We start from the raw sequence: 24279 nt of genomic DNA, 5'->3' as shown, positions 1-24279 counted from the left end.
CAAGGACTAATTTTAATAAATCAGAATAGAACATAAAAATGTCAACTTAATCAAGCATTTAAATTTATTAATCAAGCCTAATTTTTATGAGTGCAAATAATCACTGAAGCTGGACAAATTTGTTCTCGATTGCATCAGAAACATAATTTTAATATTTAATGGACTGATGAATTTAAATGGAGAATTATCTTTATGAAACATGCTCCTCATAATTTGCCATTAAATGAGAAATTTTTAAAAAATCAACATAAATCTTACATAAAGGTTATTTGACTAAATGTTGGAACTATAAATATTATAAATACATTATGCACTAATTGAGCAATCACACAGTACACTACATAAAGCTGAAATGATAAGTGGACCAAGCAAGCTTTTCCTAGAATATAGAGCTCTTGTGTTATATTGTGGGAAGCTCATGATAAAATGGATACAGAGGTTTTGTGTGAGGTTTCCTGAACATCCTTTTCATGCAGGCTTTTGTGCTACAATTCACCATTCACCACACACATTCTTTCCAGTTCCAATGTAGGTCTAAACCCACATAGCCTGTCTTTTGGGAGGTGATTATTCTTTACAAAAAAGGTAAAAAATATTTTATCATTATTATTTATAGAAAAGAAATACAAGGAAAAAACTGGAGTTTTCTATGATTTTTTGACATCAAAATCTGCTCCATTTTTAAAGTTAGACTTTCTGACATAATGTTCTCAGGCCTCAAAATATTCTAGGCACAAGGGAAAAAAATGAAGAAGAAAAATCAAATTAGCATCAGAATATTTTTCTCTTCAAATGTCCACCTATTCTTCTCACCCCCTCTACTACTCCCAATTACATTGCTTAAAATAGGCAGTAGCAGTGAATTTTTGTAAAAAGTAAATCAAACCTAACAGAGCAATATGGTTCAAAAGTTTGCTCATATTAATCTCCAAGATGAATGTTTTTTTTGTTTTCAAATTCTATTCTTTAACAGTACCTAGTCTTCCCGAAGTGTACCATTTACCTTTATTATATCTGCTAAACTATACATTTACCTGAAAAGAACTTCTTGCCTATTGCAACTCTAATGCTCCCAAATATATCTGATGGGCTTAGAGTGAAGAACATTTCTGAGAAGACTGGAAAAGACTGGAGATCATAGCAGCTCCCTCCTGCTGCTTTGCAGAAAATTTTTTAAATAGGTAATGTGGACTCTTTATTAGACACTTAAAAAAAATTCCTAAGGTTGTTTTTAAAAACTGAGACATTTAAAATTGTGCCCTTTTTTGTTACAAATTTGTGCTTCTGGAATGGAAACTTGGTTTTACAGAGAGAGGCTAAAGCATATAATTTTCTTTTTTATTTGAAATCTGTTTATTATTAATGAACAAAAATGTTTTGCTTTGAAAATATTAAATTTTATAAAATAGATTAGTGGTAAGTCTAGTTATCTTTCGATTTCATTTGCAGAGCACATTAAACAATTCAATTTTTTGGCCTTTTGTATAATTTTTAACCCGAAAAATAATATTGCTTCAAGAAAGCATTAGTTTTTAAAAAGCACATTGCAAGTTAATAGTTGACCTATTTTTTCCCTGCTCAATCAAATTAGCATGCAATAGTGTAAAGACGCCAAGATTAGAATTTTCCCTACAAGCGAAAATACAATACATTGTGAAGCCTTTAGATGGAGACATAGTTCAAATAAACACTAGAATTCTGTTCACAGTGCTTTGTTTAAGTATAAAAATGAACATTTAAGAATACTGAGAAGGAAATATGAAAAGAAATTCATTTAAGATGCTTATACTGAGTATAGAATTTATATTGTATTTAGCCTTTCTTAATGGAAGGATTTTTCTGCATATTAAGCTGACAAAGACTAAAAGGTTACATACTCTTGGCCAGTAAAGTAAATTTACTGTCCTTGCACCTTACAGCAAAGCATATTATACTGCAAATAAGAATGCTGTTGTTGATGATGCAGAATTCAGGCCGTATGTAATCAGTGGTATGCATCAAAAGTCATCTGATAGCCACATTAAAGCCACGTTTCCTATTAAGAATCAGACTAAATTATAACGTGGCACTTCCCAGAATGAGCCAAGGAAACGCATTCTGCAAGAAGAAATAATTGTATTTGAGTGTCTCTGTAAAAATCCGGAAGTCTTTTAGCAGTAAGTAATAATGCTTTTCTTTTTAGTCTGCCTTCTTTTGTATTGCAATATATTCAGCTTCACTGGCAAGCCTATCACACTAATTATTGTTACATCTAGTGGTTCAGTTATCTTGATGACTACTGTAGCTGAAATACTCCAAGGTCAAATTCTTAATAGCGTGAATCAAACTAAGCAGCCATCATACATGCAGTTGCTTTTGAGATAGACTAAACAGTGTATTCCAGACCTGTTTATGGGTTTTATTATCCTTTCAGATGTGGAGTAAATTATACGTACAGGTTAATTGCACCATTCATTTTGCAAAAGTTCCTTCTCAAAAATCTTGAGAGGTGCAGGTGTCCTGTGGTGAAAATGACAGCACAAGCACACCTATAATGATCTTATTGACCACAAAAGTCTTCAGCCCAACCTCCAGTGCTTTTAAGTGATCCGAAATAATCTGAGTGGTTGGTTATATGCATCTTCTCAATTCATAGACTTTCAATAACTTCATATGATACTTGCACATGTAATACGTCCATTGGCACACAAATGCCTGTTCTGCTTGGTTTATGTACACACAAAATGGTATAAATGAACTCCAGACCATGTTGAAGCAAACTGCTCTACCCAAATTCCTCCATATCTCTAGAGTGGAAATAAGCATTTAGGTTGTAATGTATCCAAATATAAGCATCTGTACCCATTTGGATGTTCTATGAATATAAAATTAAATATGAAACTTCTTTCTTTTGTGACAGTTTTCTTTCTTTAATTTTTTAACATTGCAGTTGCACATCTGGACAGCAGTGATTTCTTCTTTAATTTAAATGTGTTGCTTTTTTATAGACCGTTTTGAGTAAAGCAATTTGAATTGTGCAACTATTCATTCTGAACATAGAAAAACATCCATTTAATTCAAAGATTATTTCTGAGGGAAAAAGTAAACATATAAAAGAAACTGGTTTGTGTCAGCGTTGGCTTTCCAGGGTTTTTGGCTTTGTGATACTCAATACTTATCTTACAAAGGTAACATAACCAAGATTTTTCCCTTTTTGTTTAAAGACATATAAATAAGTGGAAGACTTTAGCCCTGGGAAAATCATAATACAAAGTGTTTTAAGAATTATTCATGGAACTTTTAACCCCCTTTTGTCATTTTAGCTTTCAAACATGCACCCTGAATTAGTATTAAAAAGCGGGACTCAGTATCCACTGTCCCGTTATGATTTTAATAGTGAAGTTTACCCGAATCTACTTTTCCTCATCCTTTTACTGTTTTGGTCTGCCTTTTCTGCACCCTGTTGGTCCCCTCCCTTATACATCTTTGTCTAGTGGAGTAATTCTAAACATACTGTCATATTTTTGTTCAGATTACCAGCATCATTTTTAACATTTTCAGCCAAATAAAATTTTATTTCCTTGCAAATCATAAAGCATTTAGTTGTGTCAAATTATAATTAAAAGTCATAATATTAAGAGACCTCCTATACAACTGTATAAAACATACAGATTCTTCAGATGCAGTTTTGCTGCATTTTGATAATGGATTTTTAAAATATACAGCTACATATTATATTGTATATGTTAATGACGAATGTTCAGCAAATGTGGACTATGAAAGAAGAAATATTATGCTTCTAAAAACAGTGTTATCTGCTTATTCTTTGGCGGTAATGTAGCTGGAACGCTGCATTTGGGGCTGTCTACGTGTGTTTTTTAAAATGTCATCTTTATTAGTATTACATTCAAGGAATAGTACCAAGAATCAGTTTCTTTCAAGACCTTCCTCCAGTGTGTGGCATATAAGTCTGTGACGGGCGACATTACAGAAGGTCATGTCACTTTTAACTGCTTGCATTACATCTTTCTGATTTCCCTAGTGCCCTTCTTTTGTTTGATTAATACTACTTGCTTTCAAGCAAGGTATCAGAAAGCATAATTTGGAAAAAGAATTCTAGGGCCAATCTGAGATATTCTCCCTTACAAAAAGAGGAAAAAAACCCCAACTTTGTAAAAATGTATCTTTTCTAACACATGCATTTTTGTCACTCTTCATTTTTTTTTCCCTCAAGGAAATCCTACAGATGTGTTGTTATTAAATTATTGCTGACAAATGTTTGGGCAACTGGACTTTGTATACTTGAAAACAAAACTGTGTAGCCCTTATTTGGTTTTATTTGAAGAGGAAAGAGCTGGAATTTGAGACTGGGACTCCTTTATTTTATTTGTTTCCTTAGTTAAGTGTTAAACTCCAGCACTCTTTCTAAAGAGTAGGTGTTACTTGAGTTCTCTGGGAAAGGTTGCAATTTTGTGCAATCCTTAAATGCACTTCAGATATATATACAGTTTGTTTTTAAAAGCTCAGTCTGCAGTTTCTGTATTCATTGCATTTGTCCAGGGCTTATGTCTTAGAGCACAGCCCAGCTTCTGAGACACTGTTGCCTTTAAAGCCATCCATTTCATTGGACCCTTAAAGCCTGAAAATTAGTTGTGAAACCATTATCGTTTTAATTGGGAATCTTTATCCACCACTCTACCTGTGCCCCTTTATATGTTCCTTAGTGTCAGTGAAACAACCAGAGTTGTGTATGTCATTCAGAACCCTGAATATTTTGCCCAGGAAAAAAAATATATATATCATTTAATTTCCAAAAATTAATGTTTAAATATTATTAAATTGATGTTATTTCTACTTTTATTAGTAGCTCACATTTTTTAGTACTTCGGTACGGGAACTGTGCTGAACACTTTAAACACATTGTCTCATTGGACCCCTAATCAACACTGTGGGGAAGGTGCTATTATCATCTCCATTTTCCAAGGCACCTTAAGCTTCATCTGAGCAAACTGTAACAGTGGGATACATTCTGAAGCAGCTTAAAGGCATCACTAGGAAACCATCTGTATTATAAATCCTCACTTGTAGATGTTTATGTTGTAGCATTAAAAAGTCACTGGAGGAGGGGAAAAGCCCTCACTCGGGTGCTACAACACAACACAAAGGCCTCTCGCTAACACAACACTTTTCTGCCAAATGTAAAAGCAAATAGTTGTGTTTGGGTGATTCTGGCTGCGCATTTGTGGGGCAGTTGTGCGTAGCCAATTACCCACTTGTGCAGGTGGGAACAGTTTGGGTTTTGCAAATGAAGAGCCTGATTCTGTAGACCTTTTGAGTCCTTCTTGAACATAAGATCTGCAACTGATCTGTGAAATGCATAAATTAACTTCTTGGTTTTTTTATGGTTCAATAATATTTTGAATCTTTGAAAATTAACTTAAAGATAGTGGAGATCTCCAGATCTTAAAGTAACAGTTAAATATCCATGCTTTCTATTGCCAGGCACAGTTTGAATATTTGATTCATTAATCTGCATCATTGATTAGGAGGTATGTCTTTGCAGGTGAGCTAGTTGAGTTCTGTGAGATAAATGATAGGCCCTCTACCAAAATGCATGTTCAAAGATATGAAGCATAGATGAGGTTTTCTTCTGTTCAGTCTATCAACAAATATTTCTTGAATACTTATTATGAACTGCTAGGTACAATCTGAAACCATTCTGCCTTCCTTGCACTGTAGTACGATGGTAAGTACTGAAGAGGAGAGATACATAATACATTCTTAACAATAACCACCTAAAATATTGTTTGATTTTTATGTATAAGAATAAAAGTATAATATTCATTTCACTTTCCATATTTGATATATGAGTCTACATGAGTAATTTTAGGAAAAAATTACTTAATCTAATATATATCAAATAATCATATTGTATACCTGGAATATATATAATTTTTATTTTTTAGAAATAGATAATGACAACCTTAAAATGTTACTTAATATAAATCTAAAATTTATAACACCATTTTATAAGAGATACAAAAAGTATGATCATTAAAAAAATCATGTGAGAGGCCAATCGTTTTTTTGTTTTGCTTTTCCTTTTTTTCCCTTTTTTTTTTTGGTTTTAGAACTGGGCAGGGTTTCAGAGCTGGCTGTGCTATCCCACAATCTGGGTCTGAGTTCTAGTTTAGCTACTTGCTGTGTTAGGTGAATTCTTTTGATGCAACACAATGTACTGAAATATTGTGACTGCCTCTCCTATTTCAACCTCCATCACAAAGGTCCCAGTTTGGAATAGTCTGGCATACAGCACCTCAGTTATACATTGTCACTATTGTTGTCTATATATTTATGATATGCATGCTTCAAATTTTCAGGAAGTTAAAAGTCAACATGAAAGGCTATCTGATAGCCCCCATTTAAATTCTATTGGATTATAAGCCTCTTGTGGGTTGACATGACTATAGATTAAGTATATGTGTGTTATTCATCTTTCTATTCCCACAGTCCCTAGTACTGTGTGCCTTGGTCAAGGGCATTTGTAATAAATGCTTATGGAGTATCTGAGTATAGTTAGAATGTCAAGAGTCCTTTCTTGCTGAGGCTGAGCTACTTTATATGCCCCCAAAATCAGCGTAAACTCTAACCCGATAAAGGAAACAGAACATTGTGCTACTCTGATTCTTTTGAAATGCTGAGTGTCCAAATGAAAGACCACCAGATTCTACCACTTCATAGAAGATTTAAAGTATGACATTAAATTAAGAACAATTTCCCAGTTTGTCAGATACTTTTAGTTATATATCAGTTCGTGAGAACTAGAAGTTTGTGTTTGGGTTCTTCTTTTAAATCCGTTAATGCTTTTAGAAACTTTGAGAAAAATTATTAGGATAACTGAGCGTCCTGACGTATTACCTCAGTTTATGTAACTCTTTGTTTAGTAAGTCTTAGTTACTGCAGTTTTCATTCATAGCATATTCCTGTCTCTATCCTAAAGCCACATGAAAGAAGAGCTAGCTATCTCTCTCTTCTAAAGTTAGGAGCTTTGGGAGAAAGGTTTAAAAATATTTGATAACCATGATTCTGTCGAGTTTATTCAGAGATAAAGATACTGGATAAAAAAATAGAAGCACCACAAGAAATTATATCAAATGGAGTAAATAGTTATAAGTTAGCACTTACCTGAATAAGAGCTCCCCCCCAGAGTTTTTAAATTTTTGGATTCCATGGAGTGTGTGTGTATAAAAACATGATAAAACACCTGAAATGGGGTGAGGTCTCATTTGTAATGCCTGTAGTTATATATTGATCCAGGCAAGGGGAAATTACTTGGCAAATCCAAAATGACTATACCGTTCTGCTGAAGTAGGTAAACCAGGAGCCATTAAAAAATACATGCATGCATATCTATCTACATGGGTTCTATATACATGATATACACATTTGATTATTGAATACATCTCTTCTTTTCTTTCAGTAGTAATGTTCATTCTCATAACATAATCCATGTGTAAAATCACAGAGAATTAAAATTAGAGTTTCAGGTAATCCACAAAATGAACAAGTAATTCAGAGATGGTCAAGAGTTGACACTATATGTCAGAATTAAAATTGGAGCCATGAAAGATATTGTTAGCTTTATGCCATAGCTCACCAGCATGAATCCATGAACGGGCATAGATTTTTATCTTAGGGTTTGGTGACAAGTAAATTAGAAATAGCAGAGCTCTTTTCTGCTTAGTTATCTAGCTCCAAATTTAAAGTGCCTAATTAATATAGACAGTGGAGTAGGTAAAAAAAGAAATCTCCTGATTTAAAGCATCCTTCGAATGAGTGTTAGTTTACCTTATGCATATTTCCAATTCTTTAAATTGTCACAGAACATTTCACACAAATAGGGTTCCCCTGACTGGGATTCAGTTCCCTGGTGTTCATCAATTAAAGGCATAGCATTTTCCTAATCCCTGTCTCTAGATCAGATATTCCCTCTCAGTGCGTCCGTTTCAAATGTTAATAAAGTTTTCACTTCTAAAAGGTTCAGAATGACAGAACAAAATTCTCTCCTTTAAGAGCATGAAAACGACTTCTGTTTCTGTCTGCAGGTAGTGGAGGACATGCTAGAGGACGAGGAAGAAGAAGATGACAAAGATGACAAGGTAATTATCTTTCCCAGCACTTGGGTACCTGGGGATGGGGAAATGTAGACATGACACTGTTTTCACAGACAGTTACAAAGGAGTTGAAGTGTTTGAGTCCAGAAAATTGGACAGTGCTGTTTATCATCCTAACAATGCCACTGCATGTTGCAAAGAGGGAGAGAGGGCTATAAATCGTCTTCGCTTTTGTCCAGAGCTGGGTCAAATATTTTTCTGCCAGGAACAAAAAAAAATAATTCAGCTTGTCTGGAACTTGATAGCTCTCACGAAGATAACGACAGTGACAACTGTTTTTGAAGGGCAAAAATTTGTCCTATCTTGAGTATTACAAATCAGGCTACACTTGGGGGGAAGAGAGGAGTGAAAAAAAATAGCAGCCTGCATGTGTCAGACATGGATATTGTCATCTGTAATTTTCCAAGAATTGCTCAGCAAAAGAACACGTGTGCGGAGGGCTCCAGAGGGCATTTAAATAATCCCAGTGCTCACTGCCCTGGCTTAGACTTGGAATGGCCCGTGGCTCCTTCCTTGGTCAGGAAAGTCTGTTCGGAGAGGCTCGTGTTTCGATTGCTGGTTGGCTTGGGGTTGGTGGCCACAGTAAATAACAGCTAGTTTCTGGGACTGCTTGGATTGGTTGTCCCCTGGGGAGAGCGGACAACTGGAAGGAGGAATCAGAATGGCCTTGCACCACTGCAGCAGTGGCTGAGGTCGGAAGGACAGCTTTCTATGGCAAGGAGGCTAGTGATGCTGGTTTATCATCATCTTTGGGCACTTCTAGATATGAAATCCAAAAAGTCTTAGGGTGCGATAGAGGGGGGCAGTGACTGAGGGGGGAGTGAAAATATCATTCATTATTTCCACATTGTTCAGCCTATAAAACCAGATTTTGACCTTCATGGAATCTATCTGACTTCTGCTATAGTAAAGCACTGAAATTTTTTAAAGAAAGGAGAAAAACAGTGTATCTTAATTTATGCCCTTGACCTTTGATTCCAGTAGAGATGTTCACTTATATCCCAGTATAAGAATTTGAGTGCTGGAAGCAAGCATTGGAAATGTCAAAACAATTCACAGTGATTAGTTAACTTCCCAAATGATTTTTTTCCTGACATATTCAATTCTGGAAGGAAAACAGAAACATACACGCACACACACTTTCTCCCTTCTACTGCTATTTCAAACATTTTTAAATTCATAGAGATTTTATGTGAGATTTTTCTTCTGGACATCATTTAGTCATTAGCAACATCATCAAACATAAAGTAACAAAATCTCCTTTCTGCAAAAACACATATGTGCTTGTTTCTAATGTTGAATAACATGAGCATACACTTCTGGCAATAAATGATATGATTTATTGTTAAGGTCAGTTGTAGAGCTGTAGAGAGCTTGTATTTAAACTCAACATGCCAGCTCTGAATCATCATTTCTCTGCTGATAAACGCTGAGCTGCCATCCATTTGTGGCCACTTTCCCTTGCTTGTTGCTGCTTTATTATTAAAGCCACCTTAAAGGTCCATTCTGGTAGCAGGCGTTTCCCGAGAAATGTTAATAAGTGGAAACCCTTGGTGAAGTCTAGTACTTCAGTGCCCCTGCTTGAAGTCAACCTATATTTTTTTTAGGCAGTTTGTTGATATTCTATACCACTAATCTCCCTTTTTGGTCATCTTTTAATAGAGAGGGTGTTAGGAGTGGCACACTGTTAGACGTTAGCACAACCTGGTTAACCAGTTCACCAAAATATAGATGTCAAGTAGAACATGCCAGGGTGGAAACAACCCCAGATCTCTGGAGTGGCATCTGTTGTTATCCAGTGTTTGGTTGTCTGAGATCGACACCCTGGTTCTAACGTATTTTCAGGTCTCGTTACCAAAGTTGATTGAAAGCGAGCGCTTAAATGACTGTGTGAATTTAACTGTATTCTTCTGTACAGGATGCCGACAGACGGTGTGTTTTCCATATGAAAGGATTGTGAGCTGATTTTCATAAATCCAGCCCTTTATTTGAGTGATATATAAGAAGGTTTTGCTTTTCTTCACTCATAACGCAATTGATAGTATAAAAATCATATCTGAACAAAAATAAAATTTCAAATGTAATAATTTACAATAGACTTTTAGGGACTTGCATCATAGAGGGAAGAGTCTTAGAGTGGAAAGCTTATATTCTGGAAATACAAAGTTTTTAATATAAGAAATGAAAACATGAAAGGATCCTTCAAGTTTCTATTTACCAGTTTCCGTCTCTCGACTGGCTCTCGCAGTGGTAAATCTAAGTCTTGGCTATCAGATGTGTCTGAGTGGGAGAAGGGTAATTTCCTACTTTAAAAAATTCATTGGTTCCTCCATTTAAAGTTTGTGTATAGAGTCATGCGTAATGGAGTTTCATGAGAAAACAAGTGTGTTTTTTGCCATACGAGCAGGTACTGACCTCTAGCTCTCATTATTTCTCTGTTTTCTCATGTGGTATAATAGTGGGGTCAGGTCAGTGGGTCCTCTTATAGGATAAAAGTAAAAAAGATTAATAAATGTGCCAAAGCCTCACTTTAATTGAACCTGAAGCATATGTTGCAAGTATGTAAAATACGTCCCAGATGTTTCACCAGGGCTAGTGTCTTGGCTTTCCCTGATTACCACAAGGCAGCTATTAGTCCTGTAACCTTTGGACTTGGGGGTAAATGGGGTATTACGTGGCACAGAATGAGAGCACCTGTTTTCCATTCAGCAAAGACCCCTGGCAGGCTTTGCCTAAAGCCCATTCATATGTTTTCACTTAGCAGATTGTTGGGCGATTATGAAAAGTGTCTTTCTTTAGAGCCAGCATTGATATTAGTCACTCACAATGAAAGGACAAGTCATTGGCTACTTGACAAGGTCCGTGTGAGCAGAAACTGAAGTTGTTCACTTCTTTTGAGCTTGGAGTGTTTTCCCTCAACATAATTACATAGATGGCATGTATAGACACAGGTATAAGAAGTTGAAGCAAAGATGATAATTACTTAACAGAATAGTTTTGTAATAGGTTTTCTCTAGTACTGACTTTAGCACCTGGGAAGACTTTGGTTAAAGTTGGTAAAAACAAAGTCATGATTTACCTGGATTCCCAGATCTTGAAGTTTTTCCACATTATGGACTATGAGTATTTTTCCGTAAGTTCTTCCTTTTCACTAAAACAGCTAATCATTAATCAGGTGAGGGTTTGTGATGCTCAGACTTATCCTTTATTCTAAGAATCCATTGTCCACATTTGCTTAAATCTAAAATTAGGCGGCTTCTCTCTTAATCCAATTCCGTGGTTTTCACAAAGGCAGAGAATATGGGTCTTAGTTATAAATCATTGACTTGTTAATATTTTCACTTATATCTGCATTATGTGGTAGCTCTAGGTTAAGCTGTGCTGGAGATGAAATTTTTCTTGAGTTAAATGTTAGAAAGACATCATATTGCATTCTCATTTGCCTTTGTTGTAAAGCATTCTTTCAGCCATCAACCACGGTCACAGTTTGATCTGATTTTTTTACCTGACACCAAATTCTGCCTTTGTGGTTAACACAATATCTTTATAAATAAGGCTTAGATAAATTACCTACGTGGAACTATCAACAAACCATATAATAGTGTTTTTCACCATGTTACCTATAATAGTACAGTGGTCAATCTGCATAATCTAGACATCTAATTAATGAAGATTAGCTTTTGTTTTGTAGCTTTAAAAGTTTAGGCATGCTTCCCATGTTGTGTCCTACCCTTATAATAGGATCCAGCTGCAGTATCAGGAAGCAGAAGATAGAATGCAGGTTTTCCTCAGGAAAAACATGGATCCAAATGCGTGGCATTCTAGTAATGTTTATCGAAAGAAGATATTAAAATGTTCAGACATTTATGCTTACATTGCTTCTCTTTTTTCTTCAGCCATTATGTCAAGCTTACTGTGTTTCAAGATAAGTAGCTACAATGAATGAAATATATCTCAGTTACGTCAGAACACAGATTATTTGCCTTAATTCTCAAGATCTGTATTTTCTGGTTTGATCCTCCAGCCCTAAACATGTATATAATATACCCAAGATGCATATATCTCTGCATCTCAAATTAACTGTGAGTGGGGGAAGAAAGACGTAACTCTAATAAGTAAGTGGTATGAGAGGAGCTTTTAATCTGACAAAATGGTATTTTCTAGTTATAGTCAATGAAGTAACTACATGGTGGGGAAATGGATTAAAGCTTTGGAGAAAGGCAGGAAAGGAGGAGACAAAAAAAAAATCCTAACTTATCTTTAAGTGGAATACCATTGTATTAGCTTATTAGTATTTTATTTTTTATTTTATTATTATTTATTTTATTTATTATTTATTTAAAATTTTTGTGGTTAGTATTTATTCGTAGTATTATTGGTGTTATTGCTGCATAACAAATTATCACAAACTTAGAGGCTTTTTTATTTTAAAATATTTATTTGCTAGGACTAGTAATAGTTCATTATAAAATATAAAATAGGATTTCTGTTTCTTTTTTTCATATTTTAATTTTATTGGAGTATAGTTGATTTACAATGTTGTGTTAGTTTCAGGTGGACAACAAAGTGATTCAGTTATACATATACATATAGTCATTCTTTTTTAGATTCTTTTCTCATATAGGTTATCACAGAATATTGAGTAGACTTCCCCATGCTATACAGTAGGTCCTTGTTGGTTAAATCTACCTTATATATAGTAGTGTGTGTATGTTCATCCCAAGCTCCTGATTTATCCCTCCCCGCCTCGTTTCCCCTTTGGTAACTGTAAGTTTGTTTTTGGTATCTGTAAATCTATTTCTGTTGTGTAAATATGTTCATTTGTATCTTTTTAAATTAGAGTCCACATATGAGTGATATCATATGCTATTTCTCTTTCTCTGTCTGACTTTCTTCACTTAGTATGATAATGTCTAGTTCCATCCATGTTGCTGCAAATAGCATTATTTCATTCTTTTTTATGGCTGAGTAATAATATTCCATCGTATATATATATATACCACATCTTCTTTATCCATTCCTCCGTTGATGGACATTTAGGTTGCTTCCATGTCTTGGCTGTTGTAAATAGCGCTGCAGTGAGCATTCACTTGCGTGTATCCTTTCGGATTATGGTTTTGTCTGGATATATGCCAGGAGTTGGATTGCTGGATCATATCGTAGTTCTATTTTAAGTTTTTTAAGGAACCTCCATATTGTTCTCCATAGTGGTTGCACCAGTTTACATTCCCACCAACAGTGTAGGAGGGTTTCCTTTTCTCCCCACCCGCTCCAGCATTTGTTATTTGTAGACTTTTTGATGATGGTCATTCTGACTGGTATGAGGTGATACTTCATTGTAGTTTTGATTTGCGTTTCTCTAATAATTAGTGATGTTGAGCATCTTTTCATGTGTTTTTTGACCATCTGTATGTCTTCTTTGGAAAAATGTCTATTTAGATCTGCCCATTTTTTGATTGGATTGTTTGGTTTTTTGACATAGAGCTGCATGAGCTGCTTGTATGTTTTGGAAATTAATCCCTTGTCAGTTGCTTCATGTGCAAATATTTTCTCCCATTTTGTGGGTTGTCTTTTCAGTTGATGGTTTCCTTTGCTCTGCAGAAGCTTTTAAGTTTAATCAGGTCCCATTTGTTTATTTTTGTTTTCATTTTCATTATTCTAGGAGGTGGATCAAAAAAGATATTATAGCGATTTATGTCAAAGAGTGTTCTGCCTATATTTTCCTCTTAGGGTTTTATAGTGGCTGACCTTACACTTAGGTCTTTGATCCACTTCGAGTTTATTTTTGCATATGGTGTTTGGGAATATTCTCATTTCATGCTTTTACATGTAGTTGTCCAGTTTTTCCTGTACCACTCATTGAAGAGACTGTCTTCTCTTCATTGTATATTCTTATCTCCCTTGTCATAGAATAATTGGCCATAGTGTTTGAGTTTATTTCTGGTTTAAAACCATATGCATTTATTAGCTCTCAGTTCAGTAGATCAGAAGTCCAGGTGTGGCTCAACTGGGTTCTCTGCTCAGTCTCACACTCAGGTATCAGTCAAGCTGAGTTCCTGTCTAGAGGCTCTGCAGAAAAACCCACTTTCAAGCTCATTTAGTTTGTTGGTAGAATGAAGTTCCTTGTAGTTGGAGGACTGAAGCCCTTGCTTTCTTGTTGGCTTTCTGCTCTTTGTCTTCACTTTCCATGGCCCCATCCATCGTTATATCCATCAGTGGAGAATCACCCTTGTCTCAAATCTCTTTCATACTTCAAATCTGTTTCTTCAGGAAGACCCCAGTTGTTTTAAGGGCTCACCTGATTAGGTCAGGCCCACCAAAGATAATCTCCCTTTTTAAAGTGAACTGTGCTGTGTAACATAACCTAATCATAGGAATAACTATCCCATCATATTCCAAAATCCCCCTCACACACAAAGGCAGGGGATTATTCAGGACATATACACCAAGAGGTAGGAATCTTGGCAGCCATCTTAGAATTCTACCTGATACAACCATCTAGTCCCACCCATGCTTTAGAACAAAAATGTCACAGTCTTTCCATTTCTTGTTTTGCTAGACCCTGATATAACTATCCTAAAGTAAAGAAATTAGAAAAGCCTGCCTGCCTAGACATGTCCTTTCAAACATTATAGGAAACATCTCATACCAGAGGTATAAACTGAGATATATTTTATAGTCATAGTACAATATGTTCCACTTGCTTATTATCTAATTCACCTCTGCAGTAAGGGTGGTTGGGCATGCAGAAAGCCCGACGGGCTCTTTACCCTTGTTGCTTCCTTCTGGGGAGAAGAGCAAATAAGAATAAAATTGGCAAAAGGTGGGAAAGGGTCCATTCCTTCTATTGGGAACCTGTTGATGCCTGGGCCCACTGAGCAGACAGCCTACTGACCTCAAGTCAGTAGAAACAGTCTTTACTAAATCTAGAATCATAGCAAAATTAAAACTGGTGGATACCCAGGACGGGCAAAAGAAGGCTGCCGTGCTGCCCCATGGCCTTCCGTCTCCTGGAAGGCAGGAGGCCTTCTGCCTGCACACACGCAGCTCACTCCCCCATTTGGCCTCTCAGGAGCTGCCTGTGCACAGCCCTTGGGCCAGAGCCCAACCAGCACACATGGCTGGCCCCTGGAGCCAGGCTCCGTAACACTGTGACCCTGACTGGGGCATCAGGGGATGTGTCCACAATGACTGAGGTTTGCTTGATAGGTGGCATGGACCAGAGTCCTTAGCAGGAGTCTAGGATTAGGGGCCTCTGGCACCAGGGGCACCAGGTGTTTCTCATCCCAGGACCCCCTTATGGGCCAGTGGAACTTCTGCAATTCCATGATTCCTTTCTTTGAGCCCCTGACACTCAGCAGATGCCAGTCCATCCTCTCCCTGCCCCTTCTAGACCTCATTTTAAAATGAGGAAACCATAGTTCATACAACTTAAGTGAATTGCCAGAGGTGATATAGACAATAAGTGGCAGAGCCAGGGCTAAAACTCAGGTTTCCGAGTATAGAATCTTTACACTTCCTTAAGGTTTTCCACTAAAAAAAAAAAAAAAAAAGTAGATGCAAATTATCTCAGGGATGATCTTTAGTAGCACAATCAGAGAACATACTATCCAAGCCAGCTAGGGGCTGTTTACATCTAGGTTTCCACTTCTTCTCACTGTTCTCTTATGCTTTCAGCTCTTTCCCATCATCCCAGCTAAGGGGCTATGTGGTAGGCAGAATAATAGTCCCTCAGAGAGGTCCTGTCCTAATCCCTAGAACCTGAGAAAATGTTACACTACATGGCAAAGAGGCATTAGGTAGCAGATGGGGTGAAGGTTGCTAAACAGCTCACTTTACAATAGGGAGATTATCCTGGATTATCTGAGTGGGCCCAATATTACAAGTGTCCTTAAAAGTGGAAGAGACCGGGCTTCCCTGGTGGCGTAGTGGTTGAGAGTCCGCCTGCCGATGCAGGGGACACGGGTTTGTGCCCTGGTCCAGGAAGATCCTACATGCTGCGGAGCGGCTGGACCCGTGAGCCATGGCCTCTGAGCCTGTGCGTCCGGAGCCTGTGCTCCGCAACGGGAGAGGCCACAACAGTGAGAGGCCCGCGTACTGCAAAAAAAAAAAAAAAAAAAAAAAAAGTGGAAGAGACCATCAGAGTGTGCAGCAATGGCCAAAACCAATGCTCAGAACCTTCCCAGCAAGAAAGAAGAGCTGCTGAAACATCTGGACCACCTGAAGTTGGAGCTCTCCCAGGTGCACATCGCCAAAGTGACAGGCGGCATATGGTCCAAGCTCCCGGAGACCTGAGCTGTCTGCCAGTCTGTCACCCTTGTTCTCACCATCATTAACCAGATTCAGAAGGAGAACCTCAGAAAGTTCATAAGCCCCAGGATCTGCTACCCAAAAAAGCATGTGCCCTGCACTGCAGGCTCAACAAGTACAAGTACAAGGAGAACCTGGAGATCAAGAAACAGCAGCTGAAGGAGCAGCCATAGAGTACCACCGTGGGAACCCACAGTCAGGGCCAGAGCATTGGCATTAATAAAACACACACTGACTGGGGGCAGAGCAGGGAGGTGAGCGGCTGTACTGGCTTTGAAGGAAGAGGAAAGGGGCCATAAGCCAAGGAACGTGGGCAGCCTCTAGAAACTGGAAAGGCCCCTAGAGTCTCCAGAAAGAAATGCAGTCTTGTCCACATCTTGACTTTAGGCCAGTGAGATCCATTCTCAACTTCTGAACTGCCAAATTGTAAGATAATAAGTTTGTGTTGTTTAAGCCTAGGTTTATGATAATTTGTTACAGCAGCAATAGGAACTAATACAGGCACCTTCCAACTGCATTTTCTATACTTCTCCAAAAAAATGCTGCATTTTAAAGCACTAGATCTGAGTTCCTAATTTTTCCTTATTATCTTAGTCGTACTCTTCTGCAAAAATATGGCTCTACAGTTCTTCATTTAATATGGAAACTAAAAACAGAATCTAACAAAACAAATATTTTTATCCAAATTGCCTTAGTTTTTATTTCAGAAAAGTTTGTCCAAAAGGAGAGTGGGTTAGAGCCCATCTCTAGTGCAGTTGATTACTTTCCTATTGAGGAACCTCTATTATTCATTGGTGAGTGGAGCACCAAGGCATGGTTAACTTCATTTTTCAACAGAAGTTCACTTCCTCACAACTTTCATTCCATTCCTTAAAATGTTTCACTCTGCAAAGAACCAGGGCAGATGGTACTAGCCTTATTTAGGTCACAGACCCTTTCAGAATCTAAAGGCAGCTGTAGACATTCTCCCCAGAAGAAAACATATAAACACATATACAAATAACTTTTTTGTGCCATTTTTTTGCAATGGAAATTGAATTATTTTACAGAGACTATAACGTATCTTCCTAAAGTCTTATCTCTGTTGTTCTCACCACATTTTTCTTGACATTAATGCCTATTTTCCTCAAACACCTGAGATAAATGCAAATTTTTCAAGTAAAAATAAAGTTGAATTCAGCTCAAAAGTAAGCTTCTACAAGAAGGCTGATGTTTGGCTTTGATATTAAAATTACGGAGTGGTTTTTTTGACACAGCAATAGACTTATTATTTTTGACATCTGTTTGACTATGACTTTTCAGTTTCACAGCAATAAGTGCTTAAAATACTGACTTGGCAAAAGAAAACAGTAACAAACAAAATGGGAGCTGCTGTGGCTTTATTAGATGAGGGTTAGGCATAGTGAGATTCCTAGGGCTCTCCAAAATCCTTGTTGAGATCATGCTTTGAGAAGTCTGCATCATTAATGCTTTGTCATTTTTTTTTTAAAGGATCAAGTATTCATGGTTGCATGTTAAGGTCATCAGAGGCAGGATTAGCTTTCAAAGGGTTATCTAAGGACTCCAGCTGTCTATGGGTTTCTACCTGTAAACAAATTGGGAAGCTTTGTCGCTCTTTGTTCCAGTTTGCAGAAGCCCTTCTCCAGCCTTGGAATGTTTAGGTAGCTGTCTGCCCGCCACGTGCCCCTCCAGAGTGGCTGTTGAGCTAAAAGAATTTAAATGAAAAGATTGATTACCTAGGTAATTTGGCAAGAATATCCATCAAGTAAAGCTAACTCTGATTGGACCATTTCCTTTTGGGTTATTCTAATAGCTGGATTTCCTTTGCCTCAAAAAAGAGGAACTTTCATTTGAGGGTCAGCCAAACATTTGAAGACAGGTCCTCTGGAAAGCTAATTAACTTCTGTATTGCAGAAATGAATTGACTCTTCTACTCCCATTTCTTGACAAAACTTCTTGAAATAGAAGTGTGTCAGCCCTGGCTCTCAGGAGGTTGACAACGTTCATAGAAATAGAGACAAGTTTTTCATGATCGCTGGCGGAGTCGTTGACACTGGCTGACACAACTGCATGTTGAGATGAGGAGAATGTTTCTTCACCAAAGCAGCAGAACCAGATGTGTTGCCAAGCATCACAGATGCTCCATCTGAGCGCAGAGTGCCAAGATTTTTATTCTGCCTGGAAGTTTGTTTGGCAAAGAAATTCTTCACCATGTTAAAGACGTTGACTCTGCAGGTTCTAAAAGGAGTTCACGAAGTAGGAATTCTTCCTTGATTGTGATAACTTGCCAACAGGAGTTGGCTATGCAAATGGAGGTATCTATTTTCTCTAAGTTACATACAGAAAATGAAGTATTAAAGAAAGGTCAGAAACTCTGTAGTGGTGACATCATTTGATGAGAACACAACTTCAAGAAATGTGTGGCTTCACCAAAATATTTCAGTGGCCTCTGGGTTATTTCTTTTGGTGATATGTTGAACTCAAAATATGTTTTAATACAAGTGTTTTTTCTTGGGGAAAATCCAAAGCCAGGTAAAGCTCCAGTCTGTAAAAATCAAGATATTTTTATATAAAGAAAAAGATCCACAAGGTCTAATAGATTTTTAGAGTACGCAGCCTAAGGTACTCATTCAATTTTATTGGTTCCATGCGTCCGTGGGCCAGAATCTTGTCCCACAAGAAATACTTCACTTTTTGTGTTTCATCACACTCCATAATTAGTGTAGAATTAATAGATATAAAAACTTCATGGTACTGTTTTTTTCTTTGAAATTTTCCAACTTTAGCTAGACTCAAAGTAACTCAAGATATATGGCTATAATCATGTTAGCAGGGTGTGTTTTCTTGGATTCCTGTCAACAGGAAACTATTCTAGAGGTCTTAACATGGTAGTGACAGTGTCACCTGTCTCTTTGCCTTCTGTAGCATCTATGGCAGATTGCCTTCTGTTCAAAATGTACTTTCCTGCCTACTGATCTCAGACTTGGCCACGTAACTCACTTTGGCTGACCCATGCCACTTCCCAACGTGAAGGCTCAAGAGCCATCCTTGGCTCTGCCATTTCTCTTTGTTTCCCCCTGAAACACAGCTGGAACTGTCCATGTAGGAGGTCTTCAGTCAGCCTGGGTTCTGGAATAAAGAGGACCTGGAGCCAACCCATATGGACAGGTAATGTGAGCAAAAACTAAGCCTTTGTTTTTATAGGCCTCTAGGATTTTGAGGTCTTTTTTCACTGCAACATAATTTAGGCTAGGCTGATAGATACAGCATTCTATGCCGTATCCTCTGCGTGAATCAATGTCCTGATATAATTTGACAAACGTTTTTTTTAAAAGCAATCAAAGTCTCAGATAGGAAGTTTTAAAATGTTATTTTCTTCCTAAACTCACAAACATATTCCCACCCCTTGAAGCCCAATCTCAGGTATAGGTTGAACTGTTTTGCCATTGTGTCCTTCTTATTGAAAACGGATACCTTTTTTTTTTTTTTTTTTACCATAAACATATATTGAAGGACAAGTCACTGGGTAAACCAAGAGAAATATGACACAATATGGGCCTTTCAGGAGTCACTGTCTGATGGGACCCTTGGTGATGTAAACTAATACTTGTAATACGGTGAGAAAAATGCTATAATAAAGTTGTGAACAGAATCTGGGTGAGAAAAACAGGAGGGTGACCATCTTCATAGGACTGTCTGCAAATGTTGCACAGAGAAAATGGCATTTGGTTTGGGTCTTGAAGGATGAATGAGGATGTATGAGGAAGTGTGTATAAAGTCAAGGAGTATGTGGGGTAGTAGGGGCAGAAGTGGAGGAAAATGACACTGGACAGGGAAACTTACGGTTGTGAAGGCTTCAGCATCATCTAAGGAATTTGAATTCTATTCTCCAACCAGTGAAGAATAAAAGGCAGTTCTAGAATAGAGATCTGTCATGATGAAACTTGTACTTTACAAAGGAAACTTTGGCAATGGGACAGAGGATGGCATGAAAAGAGATGAGACTTGAAGTGGGGAAATAGGCTAGAAAGTTCCACAGTTGCTCCGGCCATCAGTAATGGCATCTTACACCTAAATGGTAATAATGACAATAGAAAGAAACAAATTTGAGAAATATTTTTAATAATGACCGTAAGAAGATTATTGAAAAATTTTATGTTGGGTAGAGTAAGGGGAAATTGAGGGTTTTGGATGACTGGGAGATGCCTAGCTGAGGCATCCTTATATGTATGTAGCACTTCAGTGTTTCAAAGTGCTTTCCCTTCCTTACCTTATTTAATGTTCTTGATGACTCTGTGTATTGGCTTATCAAGGATCCTTCCCATGCTTCAGTATCAGGAAGATTAACTTGGCTAGTGAGGAAGCAGCTAGAAACCAGATAATGTGACTAAATTAGAGAAGTAGTTGAGCCTAGAAACCAGTTAACTTATCTAATAGAGAAGAAGCTAAGACTAGGAATTAAGTAACTTGTCTGACAATGAAAAAACTGAGATCAGAAAAGAAATCCTCTCATTAATTTTCCTTCCCAGCAAAGCCTGTTGACCCACCTAGAGATGACAGCTAGGTCACTTGGGATGCAGTTCTGCAGAGCCAGAGCCCGTTCTGTCCAGTATAGACAGAGAAAGTGTCCTATATGCCTGCCCCAGTCCTCTTTTTTCGCTGCGTTCTAGGTCTTGAGAGAGTGTTTGGAAAAATGATGGCAACAGGTCTATGAATAGTGCCTTTTTCCCATTCACCCATTCAGTGTGCTTCCAACAAGTAAACACAGATCCAATGTGGAAGCAAGAAGTATGAATGTAAAAGGAGGCCAAATATTTTTGATTCCTCAAAAGTTGGTTCAGAGTAGAACATATATAGTAACCGTGCTTATTCTGGCCTTGATCTAAGAGTCATTAGGAAAATATGATGCTGGAGGAATATGGGTCAGTTGTGAAGCAGCTACTGTCACTATTTTTCTGATGAAGACAGAAACCTCTGAGGCATAAAGTAACTCACTAAAAGTCACAAAAGAAGTAAAACAACCAAACTTCAAACTCTAGTCTGTTGCCTCCAAAGCCTACCATTTTTTGAATAACAGCCTTACCCAACCCCCAGAAAACAAAACTTAGTGACCTAAAGCAATAATTTTCCATTTCTCCACTATGCAGTGCGTTGACTGGGCTCACCTGGGCAGTTCTTGCCTGAATCTCTCGTACGGTTCCAGCCAGATGTCTGGGGCTGTGGTCATCTAAAGGCTGGACATTCAAGGTGGCTCAGTCAGATGACTAGAGGTTGTTGCTGGTTTCTCCTAACATGGCAACTGGGTCCTGAGAGGGAGAATTCAAAATCGAGTGTTTCAAGAGGTCCAGGTGGAAGCTGCAAGGGTGCTTATGACCTAGCCTTGGAAGACTCCAGAATGTCACTTCTGTCATATTCTATTAGTCAAGCAAGTCCCTAAAAGCAGCCCAGATTCAAGGAGAGGGTGAATTCGACTCTCCCTCTTCGTCAGGAGTGTCAAGGTCATATTGCATAAGAACCTAAAGGATAAGAGATGTTGTGTGGCCATCTTTCAAAAATTAAATCAGCCACAGTTTCCAAAGAGCAAAAACTTCTAATAGATGTCCTGTAGCCTTCAGGAATATGGAGCCTATTACCAGGAGACTCTCTCTTTGTCTAAGGTTTATCTGCACATAGTGCTGGATTAGGTTATCTCAAAAATAAACAAACATAGCACTTTCAAATTGCCAGGTATATCCAAGTTTTATCATGCTATTTCTTTTTATTTCACTTTTGTTTTTGCTTTATGAAAGGAGAAGCAACAAAGGATTGACTGAATTGTCATTCTCAACTTCTCCACTGAAAACTCGAAGGGCTCCCTAAATCTCTCCTCTTTTGCTTTGCCCATAGATAAAGATGTAGTCCCCAAATTTTACCTTCTACCTAAGCTCTCCCTTGAAACTAATTGGGGGGTGGAGGTAGGAAGGAGTTGTAAAGAATCCTTTTTAAATTCCTGTTTAAGTTGTAATGGACATTCATTGTCCTCCGCCGATGGAGGACGACGAAATGCTAGTCCTGTGTTCTGGAAGTACTTATTTACTCTGCCTGGCTGCCAGAAATAGAAAGCCAAGTGAGGAAAAGAGGTGGTACAACATTTCCGACCTAAAACGTAAGAGTTTCTGCTTTTTAGAAAATGGAATTGCCAGCAGTTCACATCTGGTATTTTATTAATTTGTTCAAGGACATTTCTCATAGGATTTCAAAGATCACTTATATCTCTAAAAATTGTGCTGTAAGAACTCTGAGTAACTCGGTGAAGCCTCTTTTCCAGGATCTTTGAAGCTAATGTTTCTCTGCTGTAGTGAGGTGACATTACGTGGATGTTAAAATCAACATTCAGCGCGTTACGCACATGAATTCTGTTTCTTGGTTCTGGTTTCTTAGCCGAGTCTTCTGATCAGCAATGATTTTGGAATGGGGACAGTATCTGTATTCTTTGTGATTCCACACCTGAATATTTTGGAGACACACACGACAATATGATAAACGAATATACAGCTGTTGCAGTCTGATAGTGTAAGATTTTATTGATTATCCAACAGAGTAACTACCCTGGGTATTAGATTTGCTTGTCTCAACCTTCAGTGCCTGGGGTACTTGAACAAGTTCTTTTCCATTGAGTTGACCTCAAAGTCACATAGTTTCTGAATCAAGGTGCTCGGATTTCATACTTTGGCAATTTCTTTCCTTTCTAATGGGGTATATTAGAGAAAATGTGTCACCTTTTGCACCATGTAATACCAAATCAGATCAGAATTCACGCACAATTATGTCAGTGGAAATCTAATAGTACAGGCTGGCTTATCTCTAGATAACACATGGAAAAATAAACTTCCACAACTGACAGATGTACTTGATTTTTTTTTTCAGATAAGTTATTTGTAAGTAATCGAGCTAAAGAATGTAACTGGATTATTTTTCATACTATAAAAAAAAAAAGACCCTCAATGGTAAAATGGTTGCTAAGTATTCAAGCTCTGTCATTCTGCCTTTTTCTCCCCGCTTTCTCTTTGAAAAAGTTTCTGGATAATGAATGCAAGGAAAGAACCAAAAAAGAAAAAAAAAAAAAAAAGAGAGAGAGACATTTTGCATTAGCTATATTTATTAAGAGAACTAACAACTTTAGGCAAACAAAATTTACATAAAACACTTACATGAAAATAACATTCGTTGATAGTTAATGGCATTTAAGTAACACAGGTTATGTGGTAGTCTACCTGGGAATGATATTAGGCTGTCTAAAAAGCATTCATCTGTGTTTCTCTTTTATAATCAGGAAAAGTCAAAGCCCATTACTAATCTGAAGTCTTCTTGAAACCAATTAAAATAATTTAGGATAAGTTGTACTGCAAATGTGCTTTTTAAGTGTTTTAGACTTAGGATGTCTTAGGGATGTTGTAACCCCTTTTAATGTTACTATTTATATATAACTACCATGTGTATAGTATTACACCTTTAATGCACTGTATTAGCTGTCACTTGAAATTAAGTGCAGGCGTGTTCTTTTTTGGCCTTCAGTTTCTCCTGCATTAAACGTTTAAATAATGATACTAGTAGTAAAAGGGTAGGTAGCATTCCCAGCGGAAACTCGCTTCTGCATCTGGTTGGGTTGTGTTCAAGTTTCTATGTGAAAGATACTGTAATATCAGAATCTCTTAGTGTTTACACACCTGGTATCCAGAACTCTACCTGATGTCTTTTCTCAGGAAATTAATGGAATCAAAGATTATGGTAGGTACATTTGATAGATATGCCTTGTCTGTAGAGATCTGGCGATAAT

At 37.4% G+C, this 24279-nt stretch overlaps 1 protein-coding gene across 11 annotated transcripts in view; it reads left to right on the top strand.

Moving 5' to 3' along the window:
• MCTP1 (multiple C2 and transmembrane domain containing 1) overlaps window positions 1–24279 on the top strand; it is a 352345-nt gene that overhangs the window by 266851 nt on the left and 61215 nt on the right. For 10 of the 11 annotated variants that reach the window (XR_003003489.1, XM_024746952.1, XM_024746948.1 and 7 more), the window contains one exon: window positions 8085–8138. Coding sequence is in view for 10 of the 11 variants with exons in the window: in XM_024746952.1 (XP_024602720.1) it covers window positions 8085–8138 (54 nt within the window). In the remaining variant the exon portion in view is untranslated. Of the gene's footprint in view, window positions 1–8084; window positions 8139–18377; window positions 18936–24279 lie in introns of those variants that run through there. The other variant, XM_024746955.1, reaches the window with a different exon arrangement.

The sequence above is a fragment of the Neophocaena asiaeorientalis genome, unplaced genomic scaffold (genome assembly GCF_003031525.2).
Source record: "Neophocaena asiaeorientalis asiaeorientalis breed wild unplaced genomic scaffold, Neophocaena_asiaeorientalis_V1.1 scaffold550, whole genome shotgun sequence".
NCBI classification, from domain to species: Eukaryota; Metazoa; Chordata; class Mammalia; order Artiodactyla; family Phocoenidae; genus Neophocaena; species Neophocaena asiaeorientalis.
Note: the sequence above shows the minus strand (reverse complement) of the source record. Positions and strands in the feature narration are given on the sequence as shown.